Below are 26,096 nucleotides of genomic sequence, written 5' to 3'. Positions count from 1 at the left end.
TCTTGTGGAACTACAAGTGCCAGCAGACATGCGGCACCTGTAATTTCACTGTAAAATAAATAGTTAAAAAAAGACAAAACACACACCGTGCCCAGTATAAGTTTATTACATACACCTTGCAAAACTATTTAAAAACCCGACTTTCTTAAGCTGGCAAAAACGGGGTTACCCATAGTGATCCCCCATGTCAGGACATCTTTAGGGGGGTCCCAGGCATATTTCCCGAAAATTCCCGTTTTTCCCTTAAATGGGCTCAAGGGTAATTTTTTGAAAAACAGGGATAATTTTTCTAAGCACTATAGCAAGTGAAAAAAAATGCAGAATAGGGGTTTGGGGGTGTAGGCTTATAAAGAATAGCCTGTGGTTTTGGAAATGTCCCCCTTAAAAGGAAATGTTAAAAAAAAATGTCTTACAAAAAAACGGGACACCCTTAAAAAAATAAATTTGGGTTTAAAAAAAAAAATAGGGACACCCCAAAAAATGTATTTAAAAATTGGGGTGAAAAAAAAAAATGGGAAAAAATTGTTTAACAATAGGGAAATAGGTTCAGGGCTATTCTGCAAGTATGCGGCAGGTGTTTTCTAGAACAGATTTATAGCGGCAGGTGCACAAATGCAGAATTTTTAAAAACTAACTTTAGGGACTTAAAAATATGCTAGTACCCATTTTCATGTACCCCAAATTTGATGGGACCACTTAAAAAAACGAAAAAAATAACCTAAGTGCTCTTCTGCAACACTTCTTCAATGTCGGGAAAAAAACACCTGCTGCGGCTATTTAAATCCCCGACTTTCATTTAAAGGCTAAAACGGGGGTACCCATAGTGATCCCCCATGTTTTTACAACTTTAGGGGGGTCTTACAAATTTTTTATGGAAAAAATCGTAACTTTACGCAAATCCAACTTCGGAGGTTCCCATTTTCGATAATTTTATATTGAATACGGGGATAAGCGGGAGCGCGCCCGATACTTTAATGCAGGTAAAAACTCCGATATGAAACGCTAACTTCGACAGTGAAGTTAACGTTTCATATTGAATACCCCTCACAGACCCTACAAACCACCATATTCCGGTTTCCTCATATATTTATATGGTATGGCCAACTGCAACGGCAACAAAATTTTAAATCGTGCATCTGCTCCATTGTCATTGTGAAACTCACTCTTCATGGGCAGGTTGTTTTGTGGAGAGGAGCTTGGTGTGGTCACATGAGACATCTCCTGATTCTCTGCTAATTTCTTACTAAGGACTTCCCGAAATAAGATTCGGATCATGTGGACACCCCACAGATGTTGAAGCTGCTTGGTGAGTAAAGGCATTGACTCGTTCAGGCTAGAAAAAGTTACAGGAGATAAAAAATAAACGGAGATAAACTGTTAGCACAGGAAAACACATTCAGAAAGCAAGAAGAGAGAATAGAAGACAACATATGGAACAAAAAAAAAGGAGGGGGTTAGAGAGAGAGAGAGAGTTAGAGAACTAGAGAAAGCAAGAGTGAATTACCTCAATCTCTACCAAAGTATTATTACAGATGTGTCCTCATACACCTAGCGTCTATACGGCATATGGTGTGAAACGCACGGCGCAATTGAGCTACTCCAAAAGGTGTAGCATACCATCTGTTTCTTTACATTTTGTGTCTTATTCGCATTGCCGATGCAGTGAAACACCACTCAGAGTGTACTGGAGACGCTGGGATGCGACTAACTGCATATGAATTAGTATAACACACAAAGACACAGATGTAGCACAATGGAGCTTGGAGTAGGAAAAAGCCACGGCCGCTGCATTGCAGTACTCCGTTTTCAGACTCTGTCGCACACAGATATACATGTGTCGCACATCTAATCAGTGTAATCTAGCAATGTAGTTTTGTCCATTCCAGTTTTATGTGCGAGAATAAGATGCACATTTAGAGTGTGAAAGATGCTTAGCACAGCCGAGTTGCCAGGGACCTGGCGTGCCGAGAGGGACTGTTTGGCGTGACTTAAGTCACAGTGTATGAGGATACATCTGTATATAAATTATGTTAGGTATTGAATCTGAAGATTCGATCTGTCCACAGGTGATCTATTATTATTTTTTATTACCATCGCCTAATTTCCTGCGAGGTTCAGCTGCGCATAAATTTGCCAAATTGAGGTAGGAGGAATAATGCAAATTTTCCTGGGTGCCACTGGGGGCCGCAAGCAAAAACTTGCAATGTTGTTGCCCGCGATGTACCGTTCTGGAATGCTAACTGAATTGCCCCCTATGAGACAACATACCCATAATCAACAGTCTGAGAGAACCAGCCTAAAACGGAGTGCCAGTGTGTAAGATTGGATTTCTTCTGGGAAACATATTTCTGGCAGTATGATAACATCTGAGTCAGTACGCTGACAACATGACCTGTTTCTTCCTCCAGAACCTTCTCTGTCAAATGGCCCAGGTGGATAAGGTTACCTTAAGAAATATAAGGAAAGCATCAGCATCTGATCAACCATTTGGCTGGATAAGATTGCAGCTAGGTCATGTGGGGAGGGAGGTGGAGGGGGGGCAGTGTAATTGAGATTTAATACAATCCATGGTGGCGAAGCGGAGCTTGAAGCTTTAATTAAAGCAACTTCAAGAGCTTCAAGCTGCTTCATAGTTATGAGTGATCCTTTCTGACTTTTTGATCTAGGTGTAGGACGGGATGCATACGGCAACCCTCCAGTCACACAAATCCCCAGAGGATACACTCCATGCAGCAAAATGTGTTTCACAGTCAGACCTCAAAAAGTTGCTTAATTCCACGGTGAATACAAAAGGACTATTGCTGATTAGGGAGTCTTCCAAATAGTCTGTGGATGTCCGTGTATGATGTCACTTGCATGGCGGTGAGATATTACCACTACTCCATGTTGGAACTGTGCACTAACGCCAAATGAGCTGCAGCATTGTAGGTATTGGACATAGTTACTTCAGTGAATGAAAACTCCTAAACTGTGAATCATGCATGTAAAGGACAAAGCACAGGGGGTCTGGGGCTGAGCTAACTGCAGCTTTGACATGATATCCACTCAGAAAAGTTGCACCATATGCTGCAGTGTACACATTGCGATGTGCATGCAGGTCTGTGCTAGTAGCTGATGCGCTTGGTTTACATCAGGCATATGCCACATACACTTACAATCATTTTCAACTATTTATGTTGCATGTGAAATACTCATTTGAAATTAAGGTTCATTAAAAAAATTAAACAGCTAATACACTTAGGGGCATATGTATCAAAGCTTGATGTGAGATAAAATTGTGAAATATATATCACCAACCAATCAGCTCCAAACTATCATTTCTTAAACACAGCCTGCAAAATGTAAGTTAGAAGCTGATTGGTTGGTGATATATATCTCACATCAAGCTTTGATACATATGCCCCTGTGTGTGACTATCCATTTTGTGGAAAAAAAAAAAATTGCTGAATTTTGCATATAAAACGTAACATATCCATGAGCAACTAAGAAAGTACCTTTCAGCTTCAAAGGTAAATTCACAATTAGTTAGGTATTGCTGGTGACCGGCATCATTAACCTGCCCTAGGACACCCGCAAGTGATAGACATATATGCGTCTCTGGGCTGTTCTGCATCTAATTGCAAGTCACTGTACTCGAGCCCTCCCCTGTCCTGTCTCTCCAGACGCAAGTGTCAGATTCAAGAAGTACTGCAGAAGTGTATACAGTATGCAAGCGGCCGGTTTTCTGGCATGGAAAACATTTGATAGCAGATTTTATTCTATACAAACTGGCATGTGTTAAAACTCATCTGCATCAACCCCCTGGTCTGTGAGTGTGTGTTTGCATATAGCAGAAGCTCTTATATCTCATACACATTCCAAGTAACTATACCTAGTAAGCAGAGGGTGTGGCTTCCTTCAAGACACACGCACACATCTCTGCACTGTTCTTCCCGACTCAGGAACAATATGAATTTATGAAAGAGCCCATTGGATTCTATCACTGACAAACGCTGAAATGATATAGAAACAGCAATAAAAGAATGAAAGTGATGAAGTATCCATCTGTATGTGGATTACACCTTTTCAGATTTTACCACTTCATTTCCAATTACAGTAAGCTGACCACAGTGGCAGTGTTTCCCAACTCCATTCCTCAGGGAACCCTAACAGCGCATGTCTTACAGATCTCCTAAGGATCACAAGTGAAATAATTAGAATCCACCTGTCAATCTTTTAAAATTTGTCAGCCAGTAATAGATACACCTGTGCATCAACTAAGATCTGGAAAACATGCACTGTTAGGGGGTCCCTGGGGACTGGAGTTGACAAACACTGCACTATGGTCTTTCTTTGGGAAAAACATAAATATGCCCCAACATTCCACTATCCTTAACGTTGTATAGTGTAGTTAGTCATTTGAAAAATCAACTTACATCTGGAGAAAGGATAGAAAGATGAGAAATCAGAGCTGGAACAGACATTATGTTGATCAGGAATGAGCGCAGAAGATTGTCAGAAAACTGTGCAGCCACCACAGGTCTGGGAGAAAATAAACAAAAAAATACTATTGCAACTGAATTATTAAACAATACCATAACTACTCAGGTAGGTAGGCTAAACATGTTTCCATAGACAGAAACCCTAGAGAAGTGCGATACTATCAGCAGAACATCTTGAGTATGTAGGCAAAGCAGTTCCAGAAACCAACAAACCTATTTACTAAATGGAATTAATACCTAGTACAGTAAGAGAAAGAAATCATGGTGGAATGCATAATACTTTCATACAAGCTCAATAAAAAGTAACTAACTAAAGCACATAGTGAGGAGCAACAGCAGCCCCAAAAATACAAAAGCGATCCCTGTGCCAAGAGAAATGTCTGGCTGGCGCAGAGCCATAGCAGGTCCATACATCAACATGTATCTATTGAAGCCACTAAGTGGATTCACCCTACTCCAACTACATTAAATACTATTCCAATATTAGAATAACACCATGATATCAAATCACTGTCTTTTACACTATTACTTTTGTTATATCCAGAAAAACAGAAATATTTACCGTCAAAAATACAAGTTATTCAATAATGCATCCTTTACCATTACAATTACTTCCTGAAATGTCATAAATAGAGATACCAGATACCACTTTTCCCTTAGTAAAAGGTATAGCAGAACTGCTCCCGCATCCGCTTTGCAAGCACTGATGTGATTCTCACCGTAATGCCAGAGAAAACAGGGCTGTTAAGGTGGCTTTAGACAGAGACGGGCGTGATCGGGCCAAGCCATTGGTTAGAACGATCTGAAAAGATTTTAGAGTTCTATCAAACATGGTACATATGGAATGAAATAATAGAAATAATAGTGCTTATAATATAATTGCCAAATCACTCATTTAATATGTAAAAACAATTCAGTTTACTAATAATGTATCAGATGAATTATTCATCAGCTACTGATTATTAGTACATAGAACGCACAAACAATAGGCAGTGTTAGTGTGGTTACAGTTTTGCTGATTTTATGAAGGACCTAACTCACAGCACCAGGTATAACAAACCAATCCCTATATAAACTGTGCTGGATGAATCTCTTTATACTATAAAAAGGCATAATGTTTATATGATGGGTATATTCATTCTATAGTATCTACACAGTATGCAAGAAATGAATAATCATTAGATAAATGGTTACAAAATTAAACATGGATTCTCTATCATCGCAAATGGGTACACGAGACACATTAAATATATTAAGGTTATAACTCCTCCCTCTTCAATATCCCCATCCTGCTGGACACTCATTTTTTCTTTTGATTGACCACAGGGCAGGACACTAATGAGGCCGCTAGGGTAGCTTAGCATACTTTGTATGAATGACTGCAGTCAGCAATTCTTTGTTTTTACTACTACCTCTATAATGGCTTATAGCCGCAGAAGACTATTTGACTTAGCAGCACTAGACTGTTTAGAATCAGAGTAGGCATGTGAAGGTCGGATTACAGAGCTAACTTCTTCACCCATTCATAATCAGCATTGATGGGTGACAGAGGCTTCACTGGTACCACAATCAGCGGGTGCAGCTGCACTAGACCACGTACTGGGAGAGGGGCAACTTGAGTGTCTCCTTCTTCCTGCAGCCAGGGGAGCGGGATTGGCCAAAGCTGCGGTCATGTCCTAGGGTTGCCTCTGGCCCATTAGGCATCCACCGCCTCACGTCTGCTAGAGACGCCAGGTCAGGCAGTGGAAGCATTAGCAATGGCTGTCCCGGATGGTCGCTGCTGTAAAGATTGGTCCTGAGATATAGGTACATACCCTGGTCAGCTTCCAATTGGCCTCTCCTTCCTAACTAATTCGGCTACACAGCTGCAGTTCAGTATATAAAGACACTGCCAGCAACTACTGCTCTCTGTGTCCCCAGCTGATGGGAGTACTCTATATGGTGTAGTATTATACACTTCTCTGCTTGGTACTATGTTTTTATACTTTGCTCACTTTCTTTTTTTGTGTAAATGCCCCTATATTTCATGATGATGGGGAAAAATTCTAGGTCTAGGCCTGGTGGAGTTTTCACAATGATATTTTAAACATGTGTAAAACTAAATTTAGTCACAAGAAATAGCTAGTCAAGTGGACAGTCGGGCATGGACCCTTTGTACACAGCTTGTGAGGTGGAAAGTAAACGGTTGCACACTCCTACATGGAGTGTCACTGATCTGGTAAAACCAACCTGGGCAAAATGCTTAGCATAGCCATGGTTCAGGGCAAAGGGATTCCTCCCTCCACCACTTCTGCTGAATTTTGAACAAATGACTCCAATCATCTCAATATATTCAGACAGAGGGGTCAGCATATCCATTAGCGATGTCACAAGAGGAACTGATTTGGGAGTAATGTTTGACCAAATTGGTACAAAGCTTGGCGAAGTTCCTCTTAGAAATGATTCGAGAGACCTCTTCTCCCGCTAAGTCATGGAAACATCAGAGTTCTGCCTTGCCACAGTCCTAGAGTAAAGTTTATTCTAATGGTGCGTACACACGGTACGATTAAAATGCACAATATGAACGAAAACGATATCGTTCATTTTTCGATCGGTGGGTTGGAGGCACCGATGCGCGGACACGTATGGACGATAAAGATATCGTCCATCGACCGCGCATGAAGGCCAACCTGGGCGATATCAACCAGGTTACTGGGTTGGTGGTGTGCTGGATGATCGATATCGATCATCCAGTACACCGGGGAGATCGCTCAATGATATCGTTATAGTTGACGATCATCCCGTTTGTATGCACCATAAGTGTTTCTCTCAAGAAAGCAAGGTAGCGAAAGAAACAGACATTGAGGGATGTTCATGTTTTTATAAGGCAGTATGGTGTGGATGATATAGTGCACGCAGTCTGGCAAGCACTAAGGATCCAGGTCAGCATAGAGTCAGGGCAATATGGCAATACATTGTTTAAGAGGAAATTGGTGCTTACCTGTAACACAGAGTAAAAGCCTTTCTGGTTGAGGTGGCCCATGATATTTGCACATATATGGTTCAGTGCAGGTCTCAGACTTTCTCCTGCAAGAAATATAGACCAATACATGAAACATTATATATACTGGGGGGGGTGCTAAACACTAAATCAATTTTAACTCCAGGAGCATGAGTCAAAATGCAGAAATAATTACTCATTTTGTAACGGCAATAAAATTCAGGAGCCCACAGTAGGTACAATGAGGAAGAGCTACATGCTCACTATGGGAACCACACAATTATGAACTATACAGCTGGATGCCCAAGCATGACAGCATATTGAGGTAGATTTATTTTATTGGTCCCAAAAATATAAATTATACAGTGCCAATAACCTAATTATCTTAATCATCACTAAAACATACTTTCAATATAAATATTTGGTCCACTCTTTCCTAAATAATCGATGTGTGTAACAATCTACAGTGAAAGGAACGCCTTGTCATATTTATATTATTATTACTATCATAGGTGTGCGCATAAGCCGGCTTCTGTGTACACCAATGATTATTATTATTAAATAATAAGTAACAGTAGGGTAAAGAAAACCATGTACTGTAGACTGAATTCATACCTTTCCCTCTGCATATCTTCCAGGTGGACGTGTCTGTGAAGTTGACCAGCATAGTGAGGTAGAGGGTGATCAGTTTGGAATCCTGCATGATGTCCGGCTGGGTAGAGATTAGGAAATGCATCAGTATCATATTTGTTTAGAACCAAAGCACAGAACTCCTCATCTGAGACTCACTTTTAATATCTTGAGAAACTCACAACACAGCCATAAAATATCTTTAATTTGCTTTATCCACAACAGAGTGAGGTCCTTGGACAGAGCAAGAGACACAAACCAGACCTGAAAGAGAGAGTTGGAGAAAATGGGTATTTACAAAAATATTATATTGTTCATTATACAAACAGTTAACATACTTTTTATGTGAGCATTTATTGTTTTCCTGGTGTATGAAACATGTTGCATTTAATAAGCCCCCAATATTTATGTCTATCACAAGACAGTTTAGGCAAAACTTTAATATGCAATTGTGGATATCCCTGTGTTGTTTTCTACCAATAAATAAGACACAGTGATCTACTCACAGGAGGCATCACTAGGACTGTAACCTTCAACACATACCTTCGGTTCATTCTCATACTCCATACTGTTAAGTATATAGCGACAAAGTTTTTCAAACCTCTGCAAGACACAAAATATACAATCAACATGATAAACCTATACCTTACTGAAAAGCCGGGTTGAAATAAATCCATTATTAATGTTACGTCTAAGCCTAACCTTGGTATATAAGTATGATATTAAACATTTTTGTTAAACATGTTTCTGTGATTTGAGATCTCCATGTTGACTTCCACAGCAAGTGATTGACCACTCTTACCCCAATTATCTTGTGCCTAGAAATCATCCTCACACTGACAATTTTCTTCATTAAAAATATGTGCTATTAATATATACACAACACAGATTGAATACACCAAGTAATTTACACAGAATCATTTTCAGAAAAACTTAGGGGTATATTTACTAAAGTGTAGGTTTTCAGAAATGGAGATGTTCCAACCAATCAGGATCTAGCTAATATCTTCTAGAAGGTGCTAGATAGATAAGTAGAATCTGATTGGTTGCTGTGGGCAACAACTCCATTTCTAAAAACCTGCACTTCAGTGAATATACTACTTAGTGCGTGATTGACAAAAATTACTAAATTGCTAATCTTCAGACGTAAATGGTTGTACATCATCATTGGATAAAAGGGGTAACTGTTTATAAAAAAAGTATGCCGTAAATAATTTTTGCACATTGTCTACCAAAATTCAATTTAAGAGCATACACACTATGGGCCTCATTCAGAGGCGGTCGGAGGATGCAAGTGGTCGCTCATAAACTGTGCGGCCGCTTGCATCCTGACCGCCCGCCTCTGTTGCGGTCGTTAGGCTGTGGGTTAACACCCACAGCTCTAACGACCGCTCCGGTGACGGTCGCGATGGTCAGAGACCATCGCGACCATCGGGCTTACAACGAGACCCTAGGGTAGGGTCTCCCTTGTCGTAAGCCCCGGAGAGCTTCTGGCTCTGTCTGAGCTGGAAGCTCTCCACTGACATCACTAGTGATGTCAGTGGGGCCTCCCCCAAACGGTAGGCGTTCCCATGGGAACGCCTCCGTTTGGGCTGCCACCCCCCCGGCCCGCCTTCCAAACGGGGCGAGCTGTCAATCAACATCGACAGCTCGCCCCCTTTGGATCGAGACCCGCTACGACCGGCGCTGTCGGTCGTAGCGGGTCTCACGCATGCGCACGATGGCGCCGTCGTGCGCATGCTCTGTGGGGGGCAATCGACCCGGTCCGAGCGCATCGGCGCTAACGACCGGGTCTGAATGACCCCCTATATGTAACTGTGAATATAACAGGAAGATCAGGTTTGCTATTTTATGTAAAGTAAAAAGTAGCCTATTCATATAACTAAAAAGAACGCTCACCACTCGGTCTTGCTGTGGTCGGAATATTATAAGCAGTTTACGCGCTATTCTGAAAATAGAGAGTGCATTGGCCTTGACGGATCCATTTTCTGTGCCCTCTAGAAACTCATCCACTTCTTGTCTGTAATCAGCAGAAGTAAAAAAGAAATCACACTCTACAGATGATGCAGCCATTAAACAGGACAGTCAATCCCAGTTTGCTCATCAGAACTGTTCATATGTTTTAGGAACACTACAGTAAATGGGCTGAAAGACTGTGATTTCTAGATGTTACCTGATTTCTCTCTGTAGTCGACATCTGCAAAGAAATCTCCTGACGAGACCTTGGATTTTTATTGCAGCTTTCTCTCGCTCCTTGAGACCTTTCCTTTCCTCACGTGCCTGTCTTGCCTTGTCCAAAAACTGGGCTTTTGATACCTGAGTTGCCCCAAACATTTTTAGCAACTCTGAAAGAAACAAATTTAGTTGTAACACCATTAGTAAGGCAACAACTTAAATCCAATATGTAAAACATAACAGAAGAATGCCAAGAACAATATTTTGTTGTAAACAATATTAAACATGATCATAAAAGTTGATTCTATATGAAATAGTGAATAACGGAAAATACTGTAAATGTCTGATTGCCTGCAGCAACTCCTACACAATATGAGATCATTCACTCATAAGTCACCTAGGCTTGGGGGTAAATTTACAAAGCTGCGGTTTTTGAATGCTACTGCTTTTTGGTGGGTTCGAACACAAAATTTAAAGAGGCACTACTAGTTTTACATGAAACATGCTAGTTTTGCACTTAATATTAGTGCCACTTTACAGATAATAAGAGATAACCTTTGTTATCTCTATTTCTAGGAAGTCAAAAGGGATCCACAGGGGACCTTTGGGTATAGGTTGATGACGTCAGTCGTCGAGCACCTCAATAGTTAAATTTGTGCTCCCAGGATGCACCGGGCTCCTCTCCTATACCCCGCCCCCATGCCAAGGCACCTCAGTTTCGTAACAAACCAATGGCCGGAGGAGGAGAAGAGAGAAGGAAGAAATTCTGGAACACTCAAGTATCACATTCTCACATAAGAAGACGGAAAACCAGTGACCAGAACACAGCCCATTTGCAGCACAGGTGCGACAGGGCGGGAGTCCTGTGGATCCCTATGCACTTCGTAGAAATAGAGATGACAAAGGTAAGGTCTTACCATATCTCTGATTTTCTACTGCAGGGTCCATAGGGCTCCACAGGAGACCTTGGGGATGAAAAAAGCAGTTTCCTTAAGGGTGGGGACGCTCCTGTGCAGACAGGAGAATCCGCCGCCCAAAGGAAGCATCCTGAGAGGCAAAGGTATCAAATGCATAATACCTTAAGAATGTATGGACAGTAATCCACGTGGCCGCCTTGCACAGCTGAACAGAGGTGCCACGACAAGCTGCCCACGAAGGACCCATAGATAGAGTAGAATGAGCCTTAACAGAGGACGATACAGGAAGGCCCTCATGAAGGTAAGCCTCTGAAATTGCCAGGCGAATCCAGCCTGCCAAAGTCTGCTTCGTGGCAGGCCATCCTGTTTTTCGGAAACCAAAAAGGACAAACGACGAGTCTGACTTCCGAAATGAGTTGGTACGGTCCACATAAGTTTGTAGAGCACGTACCACATCCAAAGAGGCCTCACCAGCTGAAAGGTCTGGGGAGTTAAAAGCTGATACTACAATTTCCTCATTAAAGTGAAAGCTGGATAGCACCTTAGGTAGGAAACCAGGGCGAGTACAAAGAACCGCCCTGTCCCTATGAAAAATCAGAAAGAGAGGGCGACATGAAAGAGCCCCCAAATCTGACACCCTTCTGGCCGAAGCAATGGCTAGAAGAAACAGTTTTAATTGTGAGCCATTTTAAATCCACTGAGCCCAGTGGTTCAAATGGTGGTCCCTGTAGAGCCCTAAGGACCAGAGTCAAAGGAGCCACTGGTGGGATAAAGAGAGGTTGGATGCGAAGCACACCTTGCATAAAGGTGTGTACATCCGGAAGAGTAGCAATCCTACAGTGAAACAGTACTGACAGGGCAGAAACCTGCACCTTCAGAGAAGCAAGGCGAAGACTGTGATCTAAGCCCGTCTGTAGGAATGCCAAAATCCTGGATAATCCAAATGTCTGAGGATTATAACCTCTGGGGCGACACCATTCAAAGAAGGTGTGCCACACTCTGTGATAAAACAGGATTTTGGTACTTACCGTTAAATCCATTTCTCCGATTCCACAGGGGACACTGGAGCTTCATGACAGTGGGGTATAGACGGTGGGTTGAGTTGGCACTTTAAAAATCTACAAGTGTGACTGGCTCCTCCCCCTCTATGCCCCATCAGCCCCAGTTTTAAAGAACTGAGCCCGAGAGGAGACGGAGAACAGACTGAAGAACAGAGAAGGAGAACAGGAAAAGAAACAATCCAACATACTGACACACTGCAAGAACACAGCAGGCTGCAGTGATAAACAGTCACACAACGAAAACAGACCAAACTGCAACAGAACTGAAGCAGAACAAGCAACTGAGAACAGGCAAGAAGCACTGGGTGGGCGTCCAGTGTCCCCTGTGGAATCGGAGAAATGGATTTAACGGTAAGTACCAAAATCCTGTTTTCTCCTTCATCCACTAGGGGACACTGGAGCTTCATGACAGTGGAGACGTCCCAAAGCTACCCTCCTGGGGGGGAGAGTGCTGAACGCCCTGCAAGAAACTACGACCAAAATTTGAAGCAGAAGCCGCCAAAGTGTCAAATCTGTAGAAACGTACAAAAGTATGAACCGAAGACCACGTCGCTGCCCTACAAAGCTGTGAAGCCGAGACACCTCTACGTGCCGCCCAAGAAGTACCCACAGAGCGCGTAGAATGCGCAGAAATGGATACCGGCGGTGGTCGAGCAGAAGCAACATATGCCTGACGAATAGTCAGACGAATCCACCTGGCCAAAGTTTGTTTAGACGCAGGCCAGCCACGCCGATTAGCATCATAAAGGACGAACAGAGCCTCTGATTTACATAGCCCCTCAGTACGGGACACATAAATGCGAAGTGCCCGAACCACATCCAAGGAGTGAGAATCCCCAGAAGAGTCCGACAACGCTGGCACTACAATCGGCTGATTCAGATGAAAACCCGAGACCACCTTGGGCAAAATGGAAGGCCGGGTACGAAGTTCCGCCCGATCTTCGTGAAAAATCAAGTAAGGGGAACGGCAGGACAAGGCTCCAAGTTCAGACACACGTCTGGCCGAAGCCAGGTCCAATAAAAGGATCATCTTCCAAGTCAAATACTTCAATTCCACCTCCTGCAAAGGCTCAAAGGTGGATGACTGAAGAAAAGATAAAACAAGATTCAGGTCCCAAGGAGCCGTGGGTGGCACAAAGGGGGGCTGAATTCTAAGTACCCCTTGAAAAAAGGTCTGAACCTCCGGAATCAGAGCTAGGCGACGCTGGAAAAAAATAGAAAGAGCAGAAATCTGCACTTTAAGCGATCCCAAGCGTAACCCCGCATCGAGGCCTTTTTGAAGAAAAAGAAGAAGACGTGGTAAATGAAAAGAGGAAGTGGAGGATCCACGACCTTCACACCAGAAGATATAAGCCCTCCAAATGCGATGATAATGCGCTGATGTTACTGGTTTTCTAGCCCTAAGCATGGTAGGAATGACCGACCTAGGAACTCCATGGCTTCTTAGGATGGCGGTCTCAATAGCCACGCCGTTAAACGAAGCCGCCGTAAATCCGGGTACACACATGGACCCTGTTGTAGAAGGTCCGATCGTAGCGGAAGAGGCCAAGGTTCGTCTGCCAGAAGGAATAATAGATCGGAGTACCAAACCCGACGAGGCCAATCCGGAGCCACTAGGATGACGGTGGACGACTCTCGTTTGATCCGCATGAGAATCCGAGGGAGGAGCGGAAACGGTGGGAACAGGTACACAAGGCTGTACGGCCAAGGGATCAGTAAAGCATCCGCTCCCACCGCTGCTGGATCCATAGTCCTGGAGCAGTAAAGGGGTAGTTGATGATTTATCCGAGATGCCATCAGGTCTATCTGTGGTTTCCCCCATCTGCAAACCAGTTGATGAAAGATCTCGGGATGAAGGGACCACTCCCCGGGATGAAGATCCTGACGACTGAGGTAGTCCGCTTCCCAGTTGTCGACTCCCGGAATAAACACTGCGGAAATGACCTCTACGTGTCTTTCTGCCCACAGAAGGATGCGACTGGCTTCTCATTGCCATCCGACTGCGGGTTCCTCCTTGGCGATTTATGTATGCCACTGCCGTGGCGTTGTCGGATTGTATCCGAACCGGAAGTCCTCGTAACAGAGGAGCAGCCTGTATCAAAGCTCTGTAGACTGCCCGCAGTTCGAGAACATTGATTGGTAAGAGGGACTCCTGCTGCGACCAAAGCCCCTGGAAGTGATTGTCCAGAACCACCGCTCCCCATCCGCGGAGGCTGGCGTCCGTGGTGACCAAGGTCCAATTCCAAATTCCGAAGCGCCGACCCGCTAACAGATGCTCCGTCCGAAGCCACCAGAGCAAGGATATGCGGGTCCGGGGAGACAGACGCACCAGCCGATGCATCTGTAGGTGGGACCCGGACCACTGAGACAGAAGATCCAGTTGAAATATTCTGGAGTGAAATCTGCCGAATTGGATGGCCTCGAAGGAAGCCACCATTTTCCCCAGGAGACGGATGCAAAGATGCACAGATACTTTCCTGGGTCTGAGCACCAGACGAACCAGCTCCTGTATGGCTATGGCCTTGTCCCTTGGCAAGAATATACGAAGCAGAACAGTGTCTAGAATCATTCCTAGGAACTGAAGTCTCTGGGACGGCATCAACTGAGAGACTTCTGGAAGTTCACAATCCATCCATGTTGAATGAGAATCTGATGTGTAAGGGACACTTGGTGTAAAAGGACTTCTGCCGTCGGAGCCTTGATGAGTAAATCGTCTAGGTACGGAACTATCGTCACCCCCCGAGAGCGCAAGTGAGACACCATGACGGCCATCACTTTGGTGAATACCCTGGGAGCTGACGAGAGACCGAATGGCAGGGCCTGAAACTGGAAATGAGCTTCCCTGATGGCAAATCTGAGGAAAGCCTGGTGAGGAACCCAAATTGGGACATGCAGATAGGCGTCCTTGATATCTATCGACACCAGAAACTCTTCTGCCTCTAGTCCCGCAATGACAGAATGGAGAGAATCCATCTTGAACCTGTGAAATGAAAGATACTGGTTCAAGGATTTCAGATTCAGAATGGGTCTGACTGACCCATCTGGTTTCGGAACCACAAAAAGGTTTGAGTAAAACCCTTGTTGTCTTTGTGCAGTGGGAACCGCCACAAGGACCTCGGCCAGCAAAAGTTTCTCGATCGCTTGACGCAAAATTAGTTGCTTCAAGGGATTGATGGGCAAACCTGTTGTAAAATAACGCCCAGGAGGAGTGAAAGCGAACTCGATCTTGTATCCTTGAGATACCAGATTTCGAACCCAAGTGTCTGGAGAAGTCCGTCTCCAAACCTCCGAGAAACGCTGGAGGCGAGCCCCCACCTTCGGATTTCCGAGATGGGATGGGAGCCCGTCATGCCACAGGCTTGTCTGCTGGCTTGGGATCTGGACGGCGGGCAATATTTGCTTGACATCCTCTAGCACGGCCTCCTCGCCCCGCTGAAGACGAACCTCGCGATCGTCCCTGAAATCTTGCAGATGCTCGAAAGGAACGAAAGGAAGGTCCCCTAAACGAGCGACGCGGAGGAGGTGCTGATGAAGGTAGAAAAGTACTCTTACCTCCAGTGGCCAGCGAGATCCATTTGTCCAGCTCTGGACCAAATAAAATATCGCCTGTGAAAGGAAGAGCTTCCACTGCTCTTTTTGACTCCGCATCCGCTTGCCAGGTACGAAGCTAAAGTGCCCGGCGAGCAGAGACCGCCGAAGCAGAAATCCTAGCGCCTACCTGGCCGATATCTCTGGAGGCGTCTCCTAAGTATACAGCAGACTCCTGAATATGTTCTGCCAAGGTAATCAGATCTGCCCGCGGAGTGCTGGATCTAAGACCTTCAGTCAATTGTTCCGCCCACTTTTCCACAGCCTTGTTGACCCAAGATCCTACCAAGGCCGGCCGGAGAAGTGCACCCGCGGCCGTATAAATGGATTTCAAAGTGGTTTCTAATCTCCGCTCTGAGGTTTCCTTCAATGTAGTAGCTCCTGGAACAGGTAACGTGGTCTTCTTTGACAACCGAGAAACCGAAGAATCCACAGGTGGCGGGGTCTCCCACCTCTTCCTATTTTCCATAGGAAATGGGTAAAGAGAGAAAAAGCGCTTAGGAATCTGGAATTTACGGTCCGGATTCTGCCAGGCTGCCGTCATCTGTTCGTCCAACTGGAGAGAAACAGGGAATGTGACGGCCATCTTCTGTGACCTGGCAAATAAGGAGTCTTCTAACGATTCTGGAGCTTCCTGGCCAGAAATCTTAAGAACTTCCCTTACTGCTAGAATGAGTGCGTCAATACCTTGCAATGCCTCAGGTTCTTGTGAGTAAGGCTCTACGTCTGATTCGTCCAGCATCTCCCCTTCCTCCTGAGACGAGTGATCCGCTGCCGAATCCTCATCCGACTGGAGAACCGCCGGAAGAGCCCTCTTCTTAGATGAGCGACTTACCGTAGCTTCAGGAGCTTTAGACGCAGAACCCATCGCTTGAGCAAGGCTATTCACCGAGCGGACTAAATTCTGAGCCCACGCTGGTTCTGCTAGAAAAGAAGGGTGAGATGTGCCAGGTAGATCTCTGGCAGCCTCCCGTTCCCTACGGGAAGCGGCTAATTCAGAAGAAAGGTCCGCCATGACCCCTGCCAAACTATTTATGAAGGAGGGAGTGACAGACTGCGTGTTAGCACAGTCTGCTTCACACGTCTCGCACAGGGAAGACCCTTCGGAGCGAGCATGGGTAAATTTCTTCCTGCACTTAGTGCAGGCAAACAGCTTTTGTGATGCAGTTTTTTCTGTCCTGGATGTCATCATGTACTCACAGACAAGCACCACATACAACTCAGGAATGCAGAAGGAGTATAGGGAGAAGCAGAATTACAATAATAATGCTACTCAAGTATGGGAGCAGACAGAGCAATAAGGGAGGAGCAGAATTTCAATAATAATGCTACTCAAATTGCAGGCAGAGCAGTATAGGAGGAGCAGAATTTCAAGAATAATGCAACTCAGTAATAGGGGCAGACAGGCATATAAGGGAGGAGCAGTCAATAGGACCAGAAGGTAGTTAAAACCACCTTCTGTAATTACAGACCCCCTGTAGAAGCTGTCAGATTTCTCCTCTCCCCCTCCGCTCAGTGCCTTCAGGGAATGTAGAAGCTCCTCTCTCTGAGGCGCCACTCCCGTTCAGAGTGCGCCAAACTAGCCCAGGCAGTCAAGGAGGAAGAGGAGGAGGGACCTATAAGCTCCTCCTCCTAATGGCCGCCGCTATTGTATGCGCGCGGCTTATACAGTGGGGACGTTCTCATGTGTCCCCGCACTGACAGCGGGGGCCAGCGGCACGACCGCCGCCAGTGATAAATGTGCTGGTGCCTTTTACACAAGCACCGGCACGCAGAGGCAGGACCGCTGTGAGCGCGCCTACCTAACAGCCAGCTCCGGTGTTCTATCGCAACACCAGCGTGGCACTGACAGCCGCGCGCTGTATTCAGACCCAGCAGATTATTTACACCTCTCCTACTAGTCAGGAGAGGTGTGCTACTTACCGGGCTGCTGCGGCCAGAGCGCTGGGCAGTGAGGGGAGAGCGGGGACCCGGACACAAGCCAGTGTTAGCTGTGGCGGGCCCCGCTGAGTCTGATGACTCCTAACTGCCTAAAGCAGCCTCCCCTCCATAGGGTGACCGGACACAGGCTGCAGTAGCCGTGTGGTCCCCTCTCTGGCGGCTCCCACGATGCAGGCAGACTGTCACAGCCAACAGTCTGCCTGTCCTCTTGCTTGATTCTTTTACAAAAATCATATAAAAATTAATATAAGGGCTGGAGACAGCCCCCTGTGCACCGGCTCTACTCGGGCACATTCTAAAAACTGGGGCTTATGGGGCATAGAGGGGGTCACACTTTTTTAAAGTGCCAGGCTCAACTCAACCCACCGTCTATACCCCACTGTCATGAAGCTCCAGTGTCCCCTAGTGGATGAAGGAGAAATACTCACAGAAGAAGGCTTGCGAGCTCTGAGCATGGTGTTCACCACCGAGCTGGAAAAACCCCTGGAACGCAAGAGGGCAGTCTCAAGAGCTACGCCGTCAAAGACAGACGACTCAGGTCCGGGAAGAGGAAAGACCTTGGGACAACAGGTCCGGACGTTGAGGCAACAGCATCGGAGTGTCTCTGGATAGACTCATATGATCTGCGTACCAGTGACGTCTGGGCCACGCTGGAGCTACCAGCAGTAGCATACCTCCTTCTTGCTTGAACTTCCGAATCACCCGAGGCAGAAGGGAAAATGGAGGAAACAGGTACACGAACTGGAAGGTCCATTTGACCGACAGAGCGTCTACCAGCAGAGCGCCCATGTCTTTTGTTCTTGAGCCTACCTTGGCAACTTGTGGCTGTGCCGAGATGCCATTAGATCTACTTCGGGAAGTCCCCACTTGTTCACCAGAAGCTGAAATACTTCCTGGTGAAGTGACCATTCCCCTGGGTGTACAACGTGACGGCTTTTGAAGTCCGCTTCCCAGTTCAGGACTCCCGGGATAAACACCGCCGGTATGGCTGGGACATTTTCCTCCACCCAAGTCAGGATGCGGGACACTTCCATTAGTGCCGCCTGACTTCAAGTGCTTCCTTGGCGGTTTATGTAGGCCACTGGTGGCGTTGTCTGACTGGACTTGCACGGGTTTTCCGTGAAGTATGAACCTTGTTTGCTGAAGAGCCCTTAGAACTGCCCTTAGTTCCAATATGTTTATTGGAAGCACGGACTCCTCTATTGTCCACCTTGCCTGGAAGAGGTGTGAACCTGTCACCGGACCCCAACCTCTGGGACAGGCGTCCGTTGTCAGAAGGACCCACTCCAGGATCCAAAAGGGGCGGCCCTTGGTAAGGTGACTTGTGTGGAGCCACCAAGTCAGAGACAGACGTACCTCTGGAGACAGTACCAACATCTGGGTTCGTACCCGGCGTGGAGATCTGTCCCATATGGAAAGGATCAGTGTCTGTAGAGGCCGGGAATGGAACTGGCCATAGTCCACCATGTCGAAGGTCGACAACATGGAGCCCAGTAACTGCATTGCCGAGTGAATCGACACCCGGCGACTGTGCAGGCAGCTGCAAACCCGCTGCTGCAGCGTGGTTATCTTGTCCCTGGTCAAGAAAATCCTCTGTTGTTGAGAATCTAACAATGCCCCAAGATGTAGCATCCTCTGTGAGGTCGTCAGCGAGGACTTTCTACCAGTTGATCAACCAACCGTGGTTTTGTTGCACTGTTATTGTCAGCTGTAGATGCTGAAGAAGTAATTCTGGAGACCTGGCTAGCAATAGTAGGTCGTCCAGGTAGGGCAACAGACGGACCCCCTGCAGTTGGGCCGCCACCACTGCCATAAGTTTGGTGAACACCCTGGGTGCCGTGGACAATCCAAACGGCAGGGCCTGAAAATGGCAGTGTTGTTGCAACACTGCGAACCTGAGGTACCTCTGGTGAACCGAAGCTATCGGGACATGCAGGTAGGTATCCTTAATGTCCAGAGACACCATAAAATCCCCAGGTTCCATAGCCAGTATAATTGACTGCAGGGTTTCCATTTTGAACCGAGGCACTCGGAAAAACTTGTTTAGGGACTTGAGGTTTAGGATAGGCCTGTATGCACCATTCGGTTTTGGAACCAAAAAGAGAGTGGAATAATAGCCCATTCCCCTCTGGGGAGTAGGTACCGGAACTATAACTCCCTGTAGGAGCATAGATCTTATAACTTTCTGCAGTTCCAATGCCTTTTCCTGTTCCATCTGAATTCCCGTTGGGAAGAATTGAAGAGGTCTGTATTGGAAGACACTTCCCTTACCAAAGTGTCTGTTGTGGTATGCCACCAACACTGGGCGAACTGAAGAGGTCGGCCTCCCACCTTGGGGTCCCCCAAGGAGAGGCCCGCCCCGTCAGGCTGAGGGTTTAGTGCCGGGCTTGGCAGCTGGACGACTGGTACTCATAGTCCTGCTTCTTGGGCTTTGTGACCTTCTTAGCTCCTGAAGGTATGGGAAATGACTGAACCTTGGCCTTACCCTGAGGACGGAAAGTCTGAAAGGACTGAGTTCCAGATCCTGATGGCATTGGGGCCAAAGGTAAACAGGCAGACTTGGCAGCAGCCAAAGTGTCCACGATTTTGTCCAAATCTAGCCCAAATAAGACCTGGTCATTAAGGGTAAACCTTCTAACCCTTTCTTGGAATCAGCATCCGCTCTCCAAGATCGCAACCAAAGAGAGCGTCTAGCTGACACTGCAGCCAATGAAATGCGAGATGTTAGGAGACTAACATCCAAAGCAGCCTCATTCACATATGTAGCCGAGTCTCTGAGGTAACCTACCAGTGCAATTTGTTCACTGGTAGCCTCTACAGGCAAGGACGCTTCCAAGGCATTTGCTCAACGTTCCAGGGCCCTGGCCCCCCAGCATATAGCCATAGCTGGCGTAGCGACCCCCCACCCCCCGGGAGGGAATAAATGGACTTTAGGCACACCTCCACTTTTCTGTCCATAACATCCTTTAATGATGACATGGACGGCATAGGAAGTGTCGCACTTTTGACAAGGTGTGTAATATGAGAATCCACCTGAGGAGGAGTTTCCTATTTAGAGAAATACTTCTCCTCGAATGGATAAGTGGCTTCCAACCGTTTCTGCGGTTGAAACCTCCTGCCTGTAGTTTTCCAGGCTTCTTCCAGATGTTCAACTAGCTGATCTGACAGGGGAAAAGCCGTCGCTGAACTTTTCACTTCCTTAAAGAAAGCATGTTTGGATTTGGCTGCTGGGGTATCCTCATCCCCAATATCCATAGCCATACGGACTGCACGAATGAGGCAGTGTACATAAATTTTGGACTTAGGCTTCGCCTCCTTTTGAGGGAGCTCTGTATCAGATAAGTCCTGAATTTCCCCATCATCAGTCGACACATCATCTTGATAATACGTGGACTGGGAAGACAGTACCTCCTTCCTAGCAGGGCACTGGAAAGACTCCCCCCTGTAAAACCTACTTCAGGTTTTGCACCGTATTGGTATTAACCCAAACAGGTTCAGGGGTCTATTTACTAAGCAGTATTAGGAGAAGTGAAAAGTGAATAGTGAAAAGTGATAAGGTGCCAGCCAATCAGCTGTCATTTTTCAAACACAGCCTGTGAGATGGCAGTTAGGAGCTTATTGGCTGGCATCTTATCACTTTTCACTTCTCCTAACAGTGCTTAGTAAACAGACCCCTCAGTCTGGTAGGGAGTAGGTTGTAAGGGCATATTATGAGCCACAACCAACTGTCTGGGAATCCCCTGCGACGTAGGTAGCATAGCAGCCTGCGGAGCCCAATTGTGGGGCCACTGGAGGTGCAGCAAGCCGACCCATCAGGGTAGTTAGTGCTTGTGCAAAACAAGCCCAGGGCAGCTCTTGAGAAGACCTGGGCCCAGCGTTAATCCTGCATTTCTGGTACACAGGGTACACAATCTTCCCACAATAATCTCTCCCTCCTTTTGTCCAGCAAAGCACCTGTTGCAGGACTGTAAGGGGGATATCAGCCTGAGCAGAATCACTGCCAGACATAATGAATGTATGTGTCAAACTCCTCAGCTCAACTTAAACTGGCCACACACTAGACCAGTGGTTCTCAAACTCGGTCCTCAGGACCCCACACAGTTCATGTTTTGCAGGTCACTCAGCAGGTGCACATGTGTAGACATTACTCACATTTTAAAAGGTCCTCAGGTGGAGCTAATTATTTCACTTGATTCAGTGTGGAGACCTGGAAAATATGCAGTGTTTGGGGTCCTGAGGACCGAGTTTGAGAACCTGTGCACTAGACCAACTTACATCCAACCAGCCAACTAGTTGATTGGTTGGAATGAAAATCTGGTAAGGTATGAAAGCAAATGACAATCAGCAATTTGCTCCCAAACGCCGGAAAATGGCCAAAAACTGTTGTTTGAACAAATTGTTTAGATCAAACATTTAACAAACTTTTCTGACGACCATTTTCATCTATTTTCTGGCATTTAGGAGCAAATTGCTGATCATCATTTACTCCCATACGTTACCAGATTTTCATTCCAACCAATCAACTAGTTGGCTGGTTGGACAGATAATCTTTAGATGTGTGGCCAACTTTAGGCTCTGCCTTCACCACTGAACTGTGAAGTCATTTGATCCCTCAGCAGCACTGTCACCACAAGGGCTAGTGAAAGAGAAAGTACAGGGATAGCTAAAATGGCTGACAGAGAAAAGGAGTTTTATGGTGCATACACGCGGTCAGATTTTTCTTCAGATCTGAACGATAACGATTTAGAAAATCGTTCAATTGTTCATATCTGAAGGAAAATCTGACATATCTGTCAGATGAACGATTTGAACGATGCGCGTTCCCGATGGTCAGATAACGATATCTGACATCTGATGTGTTTGCAGTCAGACTTGGACGATTCCATTCACTTTAATGCAGTCAAAAATCGTTCAATCGTTCAAATCTTTGGTAGAATCGTTCAATCGTTCATCTGACAAATCTGACCATATGTATGCTCCATTACAGTTAGACAGCGCTAGGAACAGACACATACAATGCCAGGAAAACCTGCACTATTATCAACTAACTAGACCTTTTGTCTAGTAGGAATAGTGCTATATACACCGACCTACTTGGAGGAGGGGTATGTAGGGGGACCCAGGCTCCACAGCTCCCTGTGAGACTAGCATTTTATGCACATTAAAATGGCTGCCGGAGGACTCACAGGGGGCGTGCCTGAGGGAGAACTGTCTGCAACCACCAAACCGCTATGGAGAGGCGCGCAGTGTAGCACGGGAGGGGCCGGCTGTGCCATACAGGGAAGGGCCGCTCCCCTGGCGTGCTATTAACCCTTGGGATGCCACAACAACGGCACGTTGTGGCCCCCTATCCCTGGTGATCTAGTGACAGCGCGGGCGCCGAGCCTGGTGCCACACGCAGCCTCTTGGCCAGGGACCCCACAGCCCTGGAAAGTAAATGAACTGTTATCAGTGGGCGCCCGCTGCTTACCTGAATGTCCCCCGTGACGTCCGGCCACAGTCCTGGGCGTCTGGGGGCTTTTGCTAGCCAAAACCCCCAGACACCCGCTGCGATCCCTAGCGCAGTGCCAGCGTCTCGGCACAAGTAGGGTGTCGGAGAGGCAGCATGGGCGTCCGCTGGACAGCCCATGCTGACCACTCTGCAGTGGGCTGTCAACACAGCCCCTCTTGAAGTGACCCGACTCAGTGCCGAGCACCTACGAAACTGAGGTGCCTTGGCCTGGGGGCGGGCTATAGGAGACGAGCCCGATGCATCCTGGGAGCACAAATTTAACTATTGATGCGCTGACGACATCAACCTATACCCAAAGGTCTCCTGTGGAGCCCTATGGACCCTGCAGTAGAAAAGATAAGATTCTAGCACAACAATATAGACACTTTGGCCGCCTTTGAGACAAAGATGTCTGCTTGGCTTGATTGATAAACATAATATTCTCTGTTCTAAAATGTATACGCTTTTGCATTCTGTTAGAAAGACTTCGTTCTGCATGGATGTCATTTGGGTCCACAGAAATTGTGAGTGGCATAGATTAGCTAATGGTGACAGTAATATAAATTCTATTCACGCTATGTGGCACACATAGCTTCACAGTGCCCAAACAGTGTCCCAGGAACAAAGTTATTTACACCCCTTTCAGACATACGACCCGGGAAATTTCCTGCTCAGACCCGGGAATTTCTCCTGTTGAAAATTCCGGGTATTTGGTCTACCCGGGAAATTCCCAGGTAGACCCCTTTCAAACATAAGCCGGGTTTTTCATATTACCTGCCTCTCCTCTGCCCCTCCTAGCCTATCCCCTCTCCGTCTGCCGCTCATGATGTAACCAAAGTGCAGCAGGCAGCAGGCAGCCGGCCAATCAAAATGCAGCATTTTTTTTTTTTTTTTATCTTATTATTAAATTATATGTTTTATTGCCCTGGTGGTCCAGCGGAAGTGCGGGTGGCCCGCTATGGCAGAGAACCGTCGGCGGTCTCCAGCATCCGGCTGGGGTCCTCTGTGTCGCTGACTCGATTTACAGCGACACAGCCACCGGCGCGGGGGGTGGTGAGTGGCAGCGCTGAACGTCCTATAGGACACTCTGCGCTGCCCATACAATGTAAAAGCTGCTTGGTGCAGCCCAGGAGTAAATTCCCGGGTAGCACCATTCAGATATGAGCTGGGTCATTTCCTGGGACTTAACTCCCGGGAAATTCCCTGGTCAATTGGAGGGTCGGCTACCCGGGAACGTGTTCCCAGGTAGGTACCTTTCAGACATACACGAGATCCAGGGAATTTGGCGAGGCAGGCCAAATTCCCGGGAATCTCAGTATGTCTGAAAGGGGTAGTGTATAATCTTCTAATGTAGCCAACTGGCACACACTGCAAGAAAGCTGGCACACTGATGGATAGTAAATTGCATGTATTGGAAAATATTTAAATGCATGCACCTGATTGTTCTTGATAGCTTGCATTTATGTATTAACAACACTTTTGAACACCTTCCAGGTTCCATGTATGTATGTATGTACAGTATAGTATCTGATACTATTAGGATACATCTTGTCATTTAATACATTACATTTTGTTGACATACTTCTGGATCATTTGTGTTAGAGCAGTGGTTCACAAACTTTTTTGAATCATGGCGCCCAAGAGTATCAGTATTGTTTTCACGGCACCCCTAAGCCAAATGTTTGTTATTGAGAAATTCCGAAAAAAAATTTGTGAAGTGGTAAAAGAGTAGTAAATTGTGCTCCCCTGTCATCCCTAGGCTCAGTTATGTGGTGGGGGACAGGTTTGCACTTCTGTTTGTTCACATATTTACATTACACTGACCATAAAAAAAATTGATTTTGGTGCTGGACCACCAACCTGAGGCACCCCTGCAAGTGTCCCAAGGCACCGCGGCGCAAAGTTTGGGAACCATTGTGTTAGAGTATAAATAAAACCACAATTGACAATTTCTAAACATACATATTTTTTTACAACAAAACAGAGCCACACTCTTATCACCTAAATAAAAACAAAACTCACCTTAGTGTCTTAATAGCAAATGAACTGGGCTGTACACAACATGATGCTGTCTTGCGATGGACAACTCCAAAGCTCTAGAATATATAACAGGACTTATTGTTGGAAGCAAATACAATAGAACATATTTAATTCAATTATGTTGCATGAATGAGAAAGGCTTTATTGTAGCAGTTACTTTTTAAAGATTCACATAATTTATCTCTATTCATAACCATTAGGTACAGAGTATAATAAAATGTATTATTAGGAGCAACAAATCAATTATACTGATGTGTAGCTTTCATATTTATATCAGTTTTTAAAATCTCCTTTTGCCACCCACTCAGTTTCCTCTGTTCTGTTTACCCCAGCTAATGACAAGCACATTCTGCATCATTGTTCTTCTAGTAACCAGATGTAACGTATTACACACACTGGGGGCAGTGAATACTGTCATAGCGTCTGTAATGTATCTCACAATAATGTTAATGTTTAACACATCTCTCGTAAAGACATGATCGTTGCAAAATAGATCAGTTACTGGGTAGGATAAGGCTATGGCTCTGTGCTGACAGGTCACTGAGCAGCATTGTACTGCAGATACTGAGGGGTGAGCAGCTATTATTATAGAGAGTTAGAGAGGGTGTCTGACCTTACAGGGAAATTAGCTCCCAAATTCCCCAAAACAAAGCCACTCCCGGCTGCAACCAAGAAGAGCAGACGTCTCTGTCGGTGTGTGTTTATTTGTGCACCAAGTAAGGGCGGCAGTGCGTCCCCCAGCGTGCACCAAGTAAGGGCGGAAGTAGGTACCGTACACAAGCAGGAAGTTGA

The 26,096-nt window shown here is 45.9% G+C and overlaps 1 protein-coding gene across 3 annotated transcripts in view; it reads right to left on the bottom strand.

The window, feature by feature from the left end:
• Positions 1-26,096, bottom strand: part of UBE3B (ubiquitin protein ligase E3B) — a 67,709-nt gene that overhangs the window by 40,978 nt on the left and 635 nt on the right. Inside the window, exons 1-13 of one of the 3 annotated variants that reach the window (XM_088457264.1) lie at positions 25,918-26,094; positions 25,287-25,360; positions 10,265-10,436; positions 9,991-10,111; positions 8,635-8,694; positions 8,251-8,355; positions 8,077-8,173; positions 7,462-7,547; positions 5,201-5,283; positions 4,416-4,521; positions 3,872-3,992; positions 2,269-2,446; positions 1,164-1,333 (exon numbers count right to left, since the gene is read on the bottom strand). In XM_088457264.1, the coding sequence (XP_088313390.1) occupies positions 1,164-1,333; positions 2,269-2,446; positions 3,872-3,992; positions 4,416-4,521; positions 5,201-5,283; positions 7,462-7,547; positions 8,077-8,173; positions 8,251-8,355; positions 8,635-8,694; positions 9,991-10,111; positions 10,265-10,425 (1,288 nt within the window). In that variant the 5' untranslated portion in view covers positions 10,426-10,436; positions 25,287-25,360; positions 25,918-26,094. Of the gene's footprint in view, positions 1-1,163; positions 1,334-2,268; positions 2,447-3,871; positions 3,993-4,415; positions 4,522-5,200; positions 5,284-7,461; positions 7,548-8,076; positions 8,174-8,250; positions 8,356-8,634; positions 8,695-9,990; positions 10,112-10,264; positions 10,437-25,286; positions 25,361-25,917; positions 26,095-26,096 lie in introns of those variants that run through there. The other 2 variants (XM_088457265.1, XM_088457266.1) reach the window with 2 other exon arrangements.

This window comes from Taudactylus pleione, unplaced genomic scaffold, assembly GCF_031769625.1.
Source record: "Taudactylus pleione unplaced genomic scaffold, aTauple2 ptg000749l, whole genome shotgun sequence".
Lineage (NCBI taxonomy): Eukaryota > Metazoa > Chordata > Amphibia > Anura > Myobatrachidae > Taudactylus > Taudactylus pleione.
The sequence above is the reverse complement of the archived record's forward strand: the minus strand, read 5'-3'. Positions and strand labels throughout refer to the sequence as shown.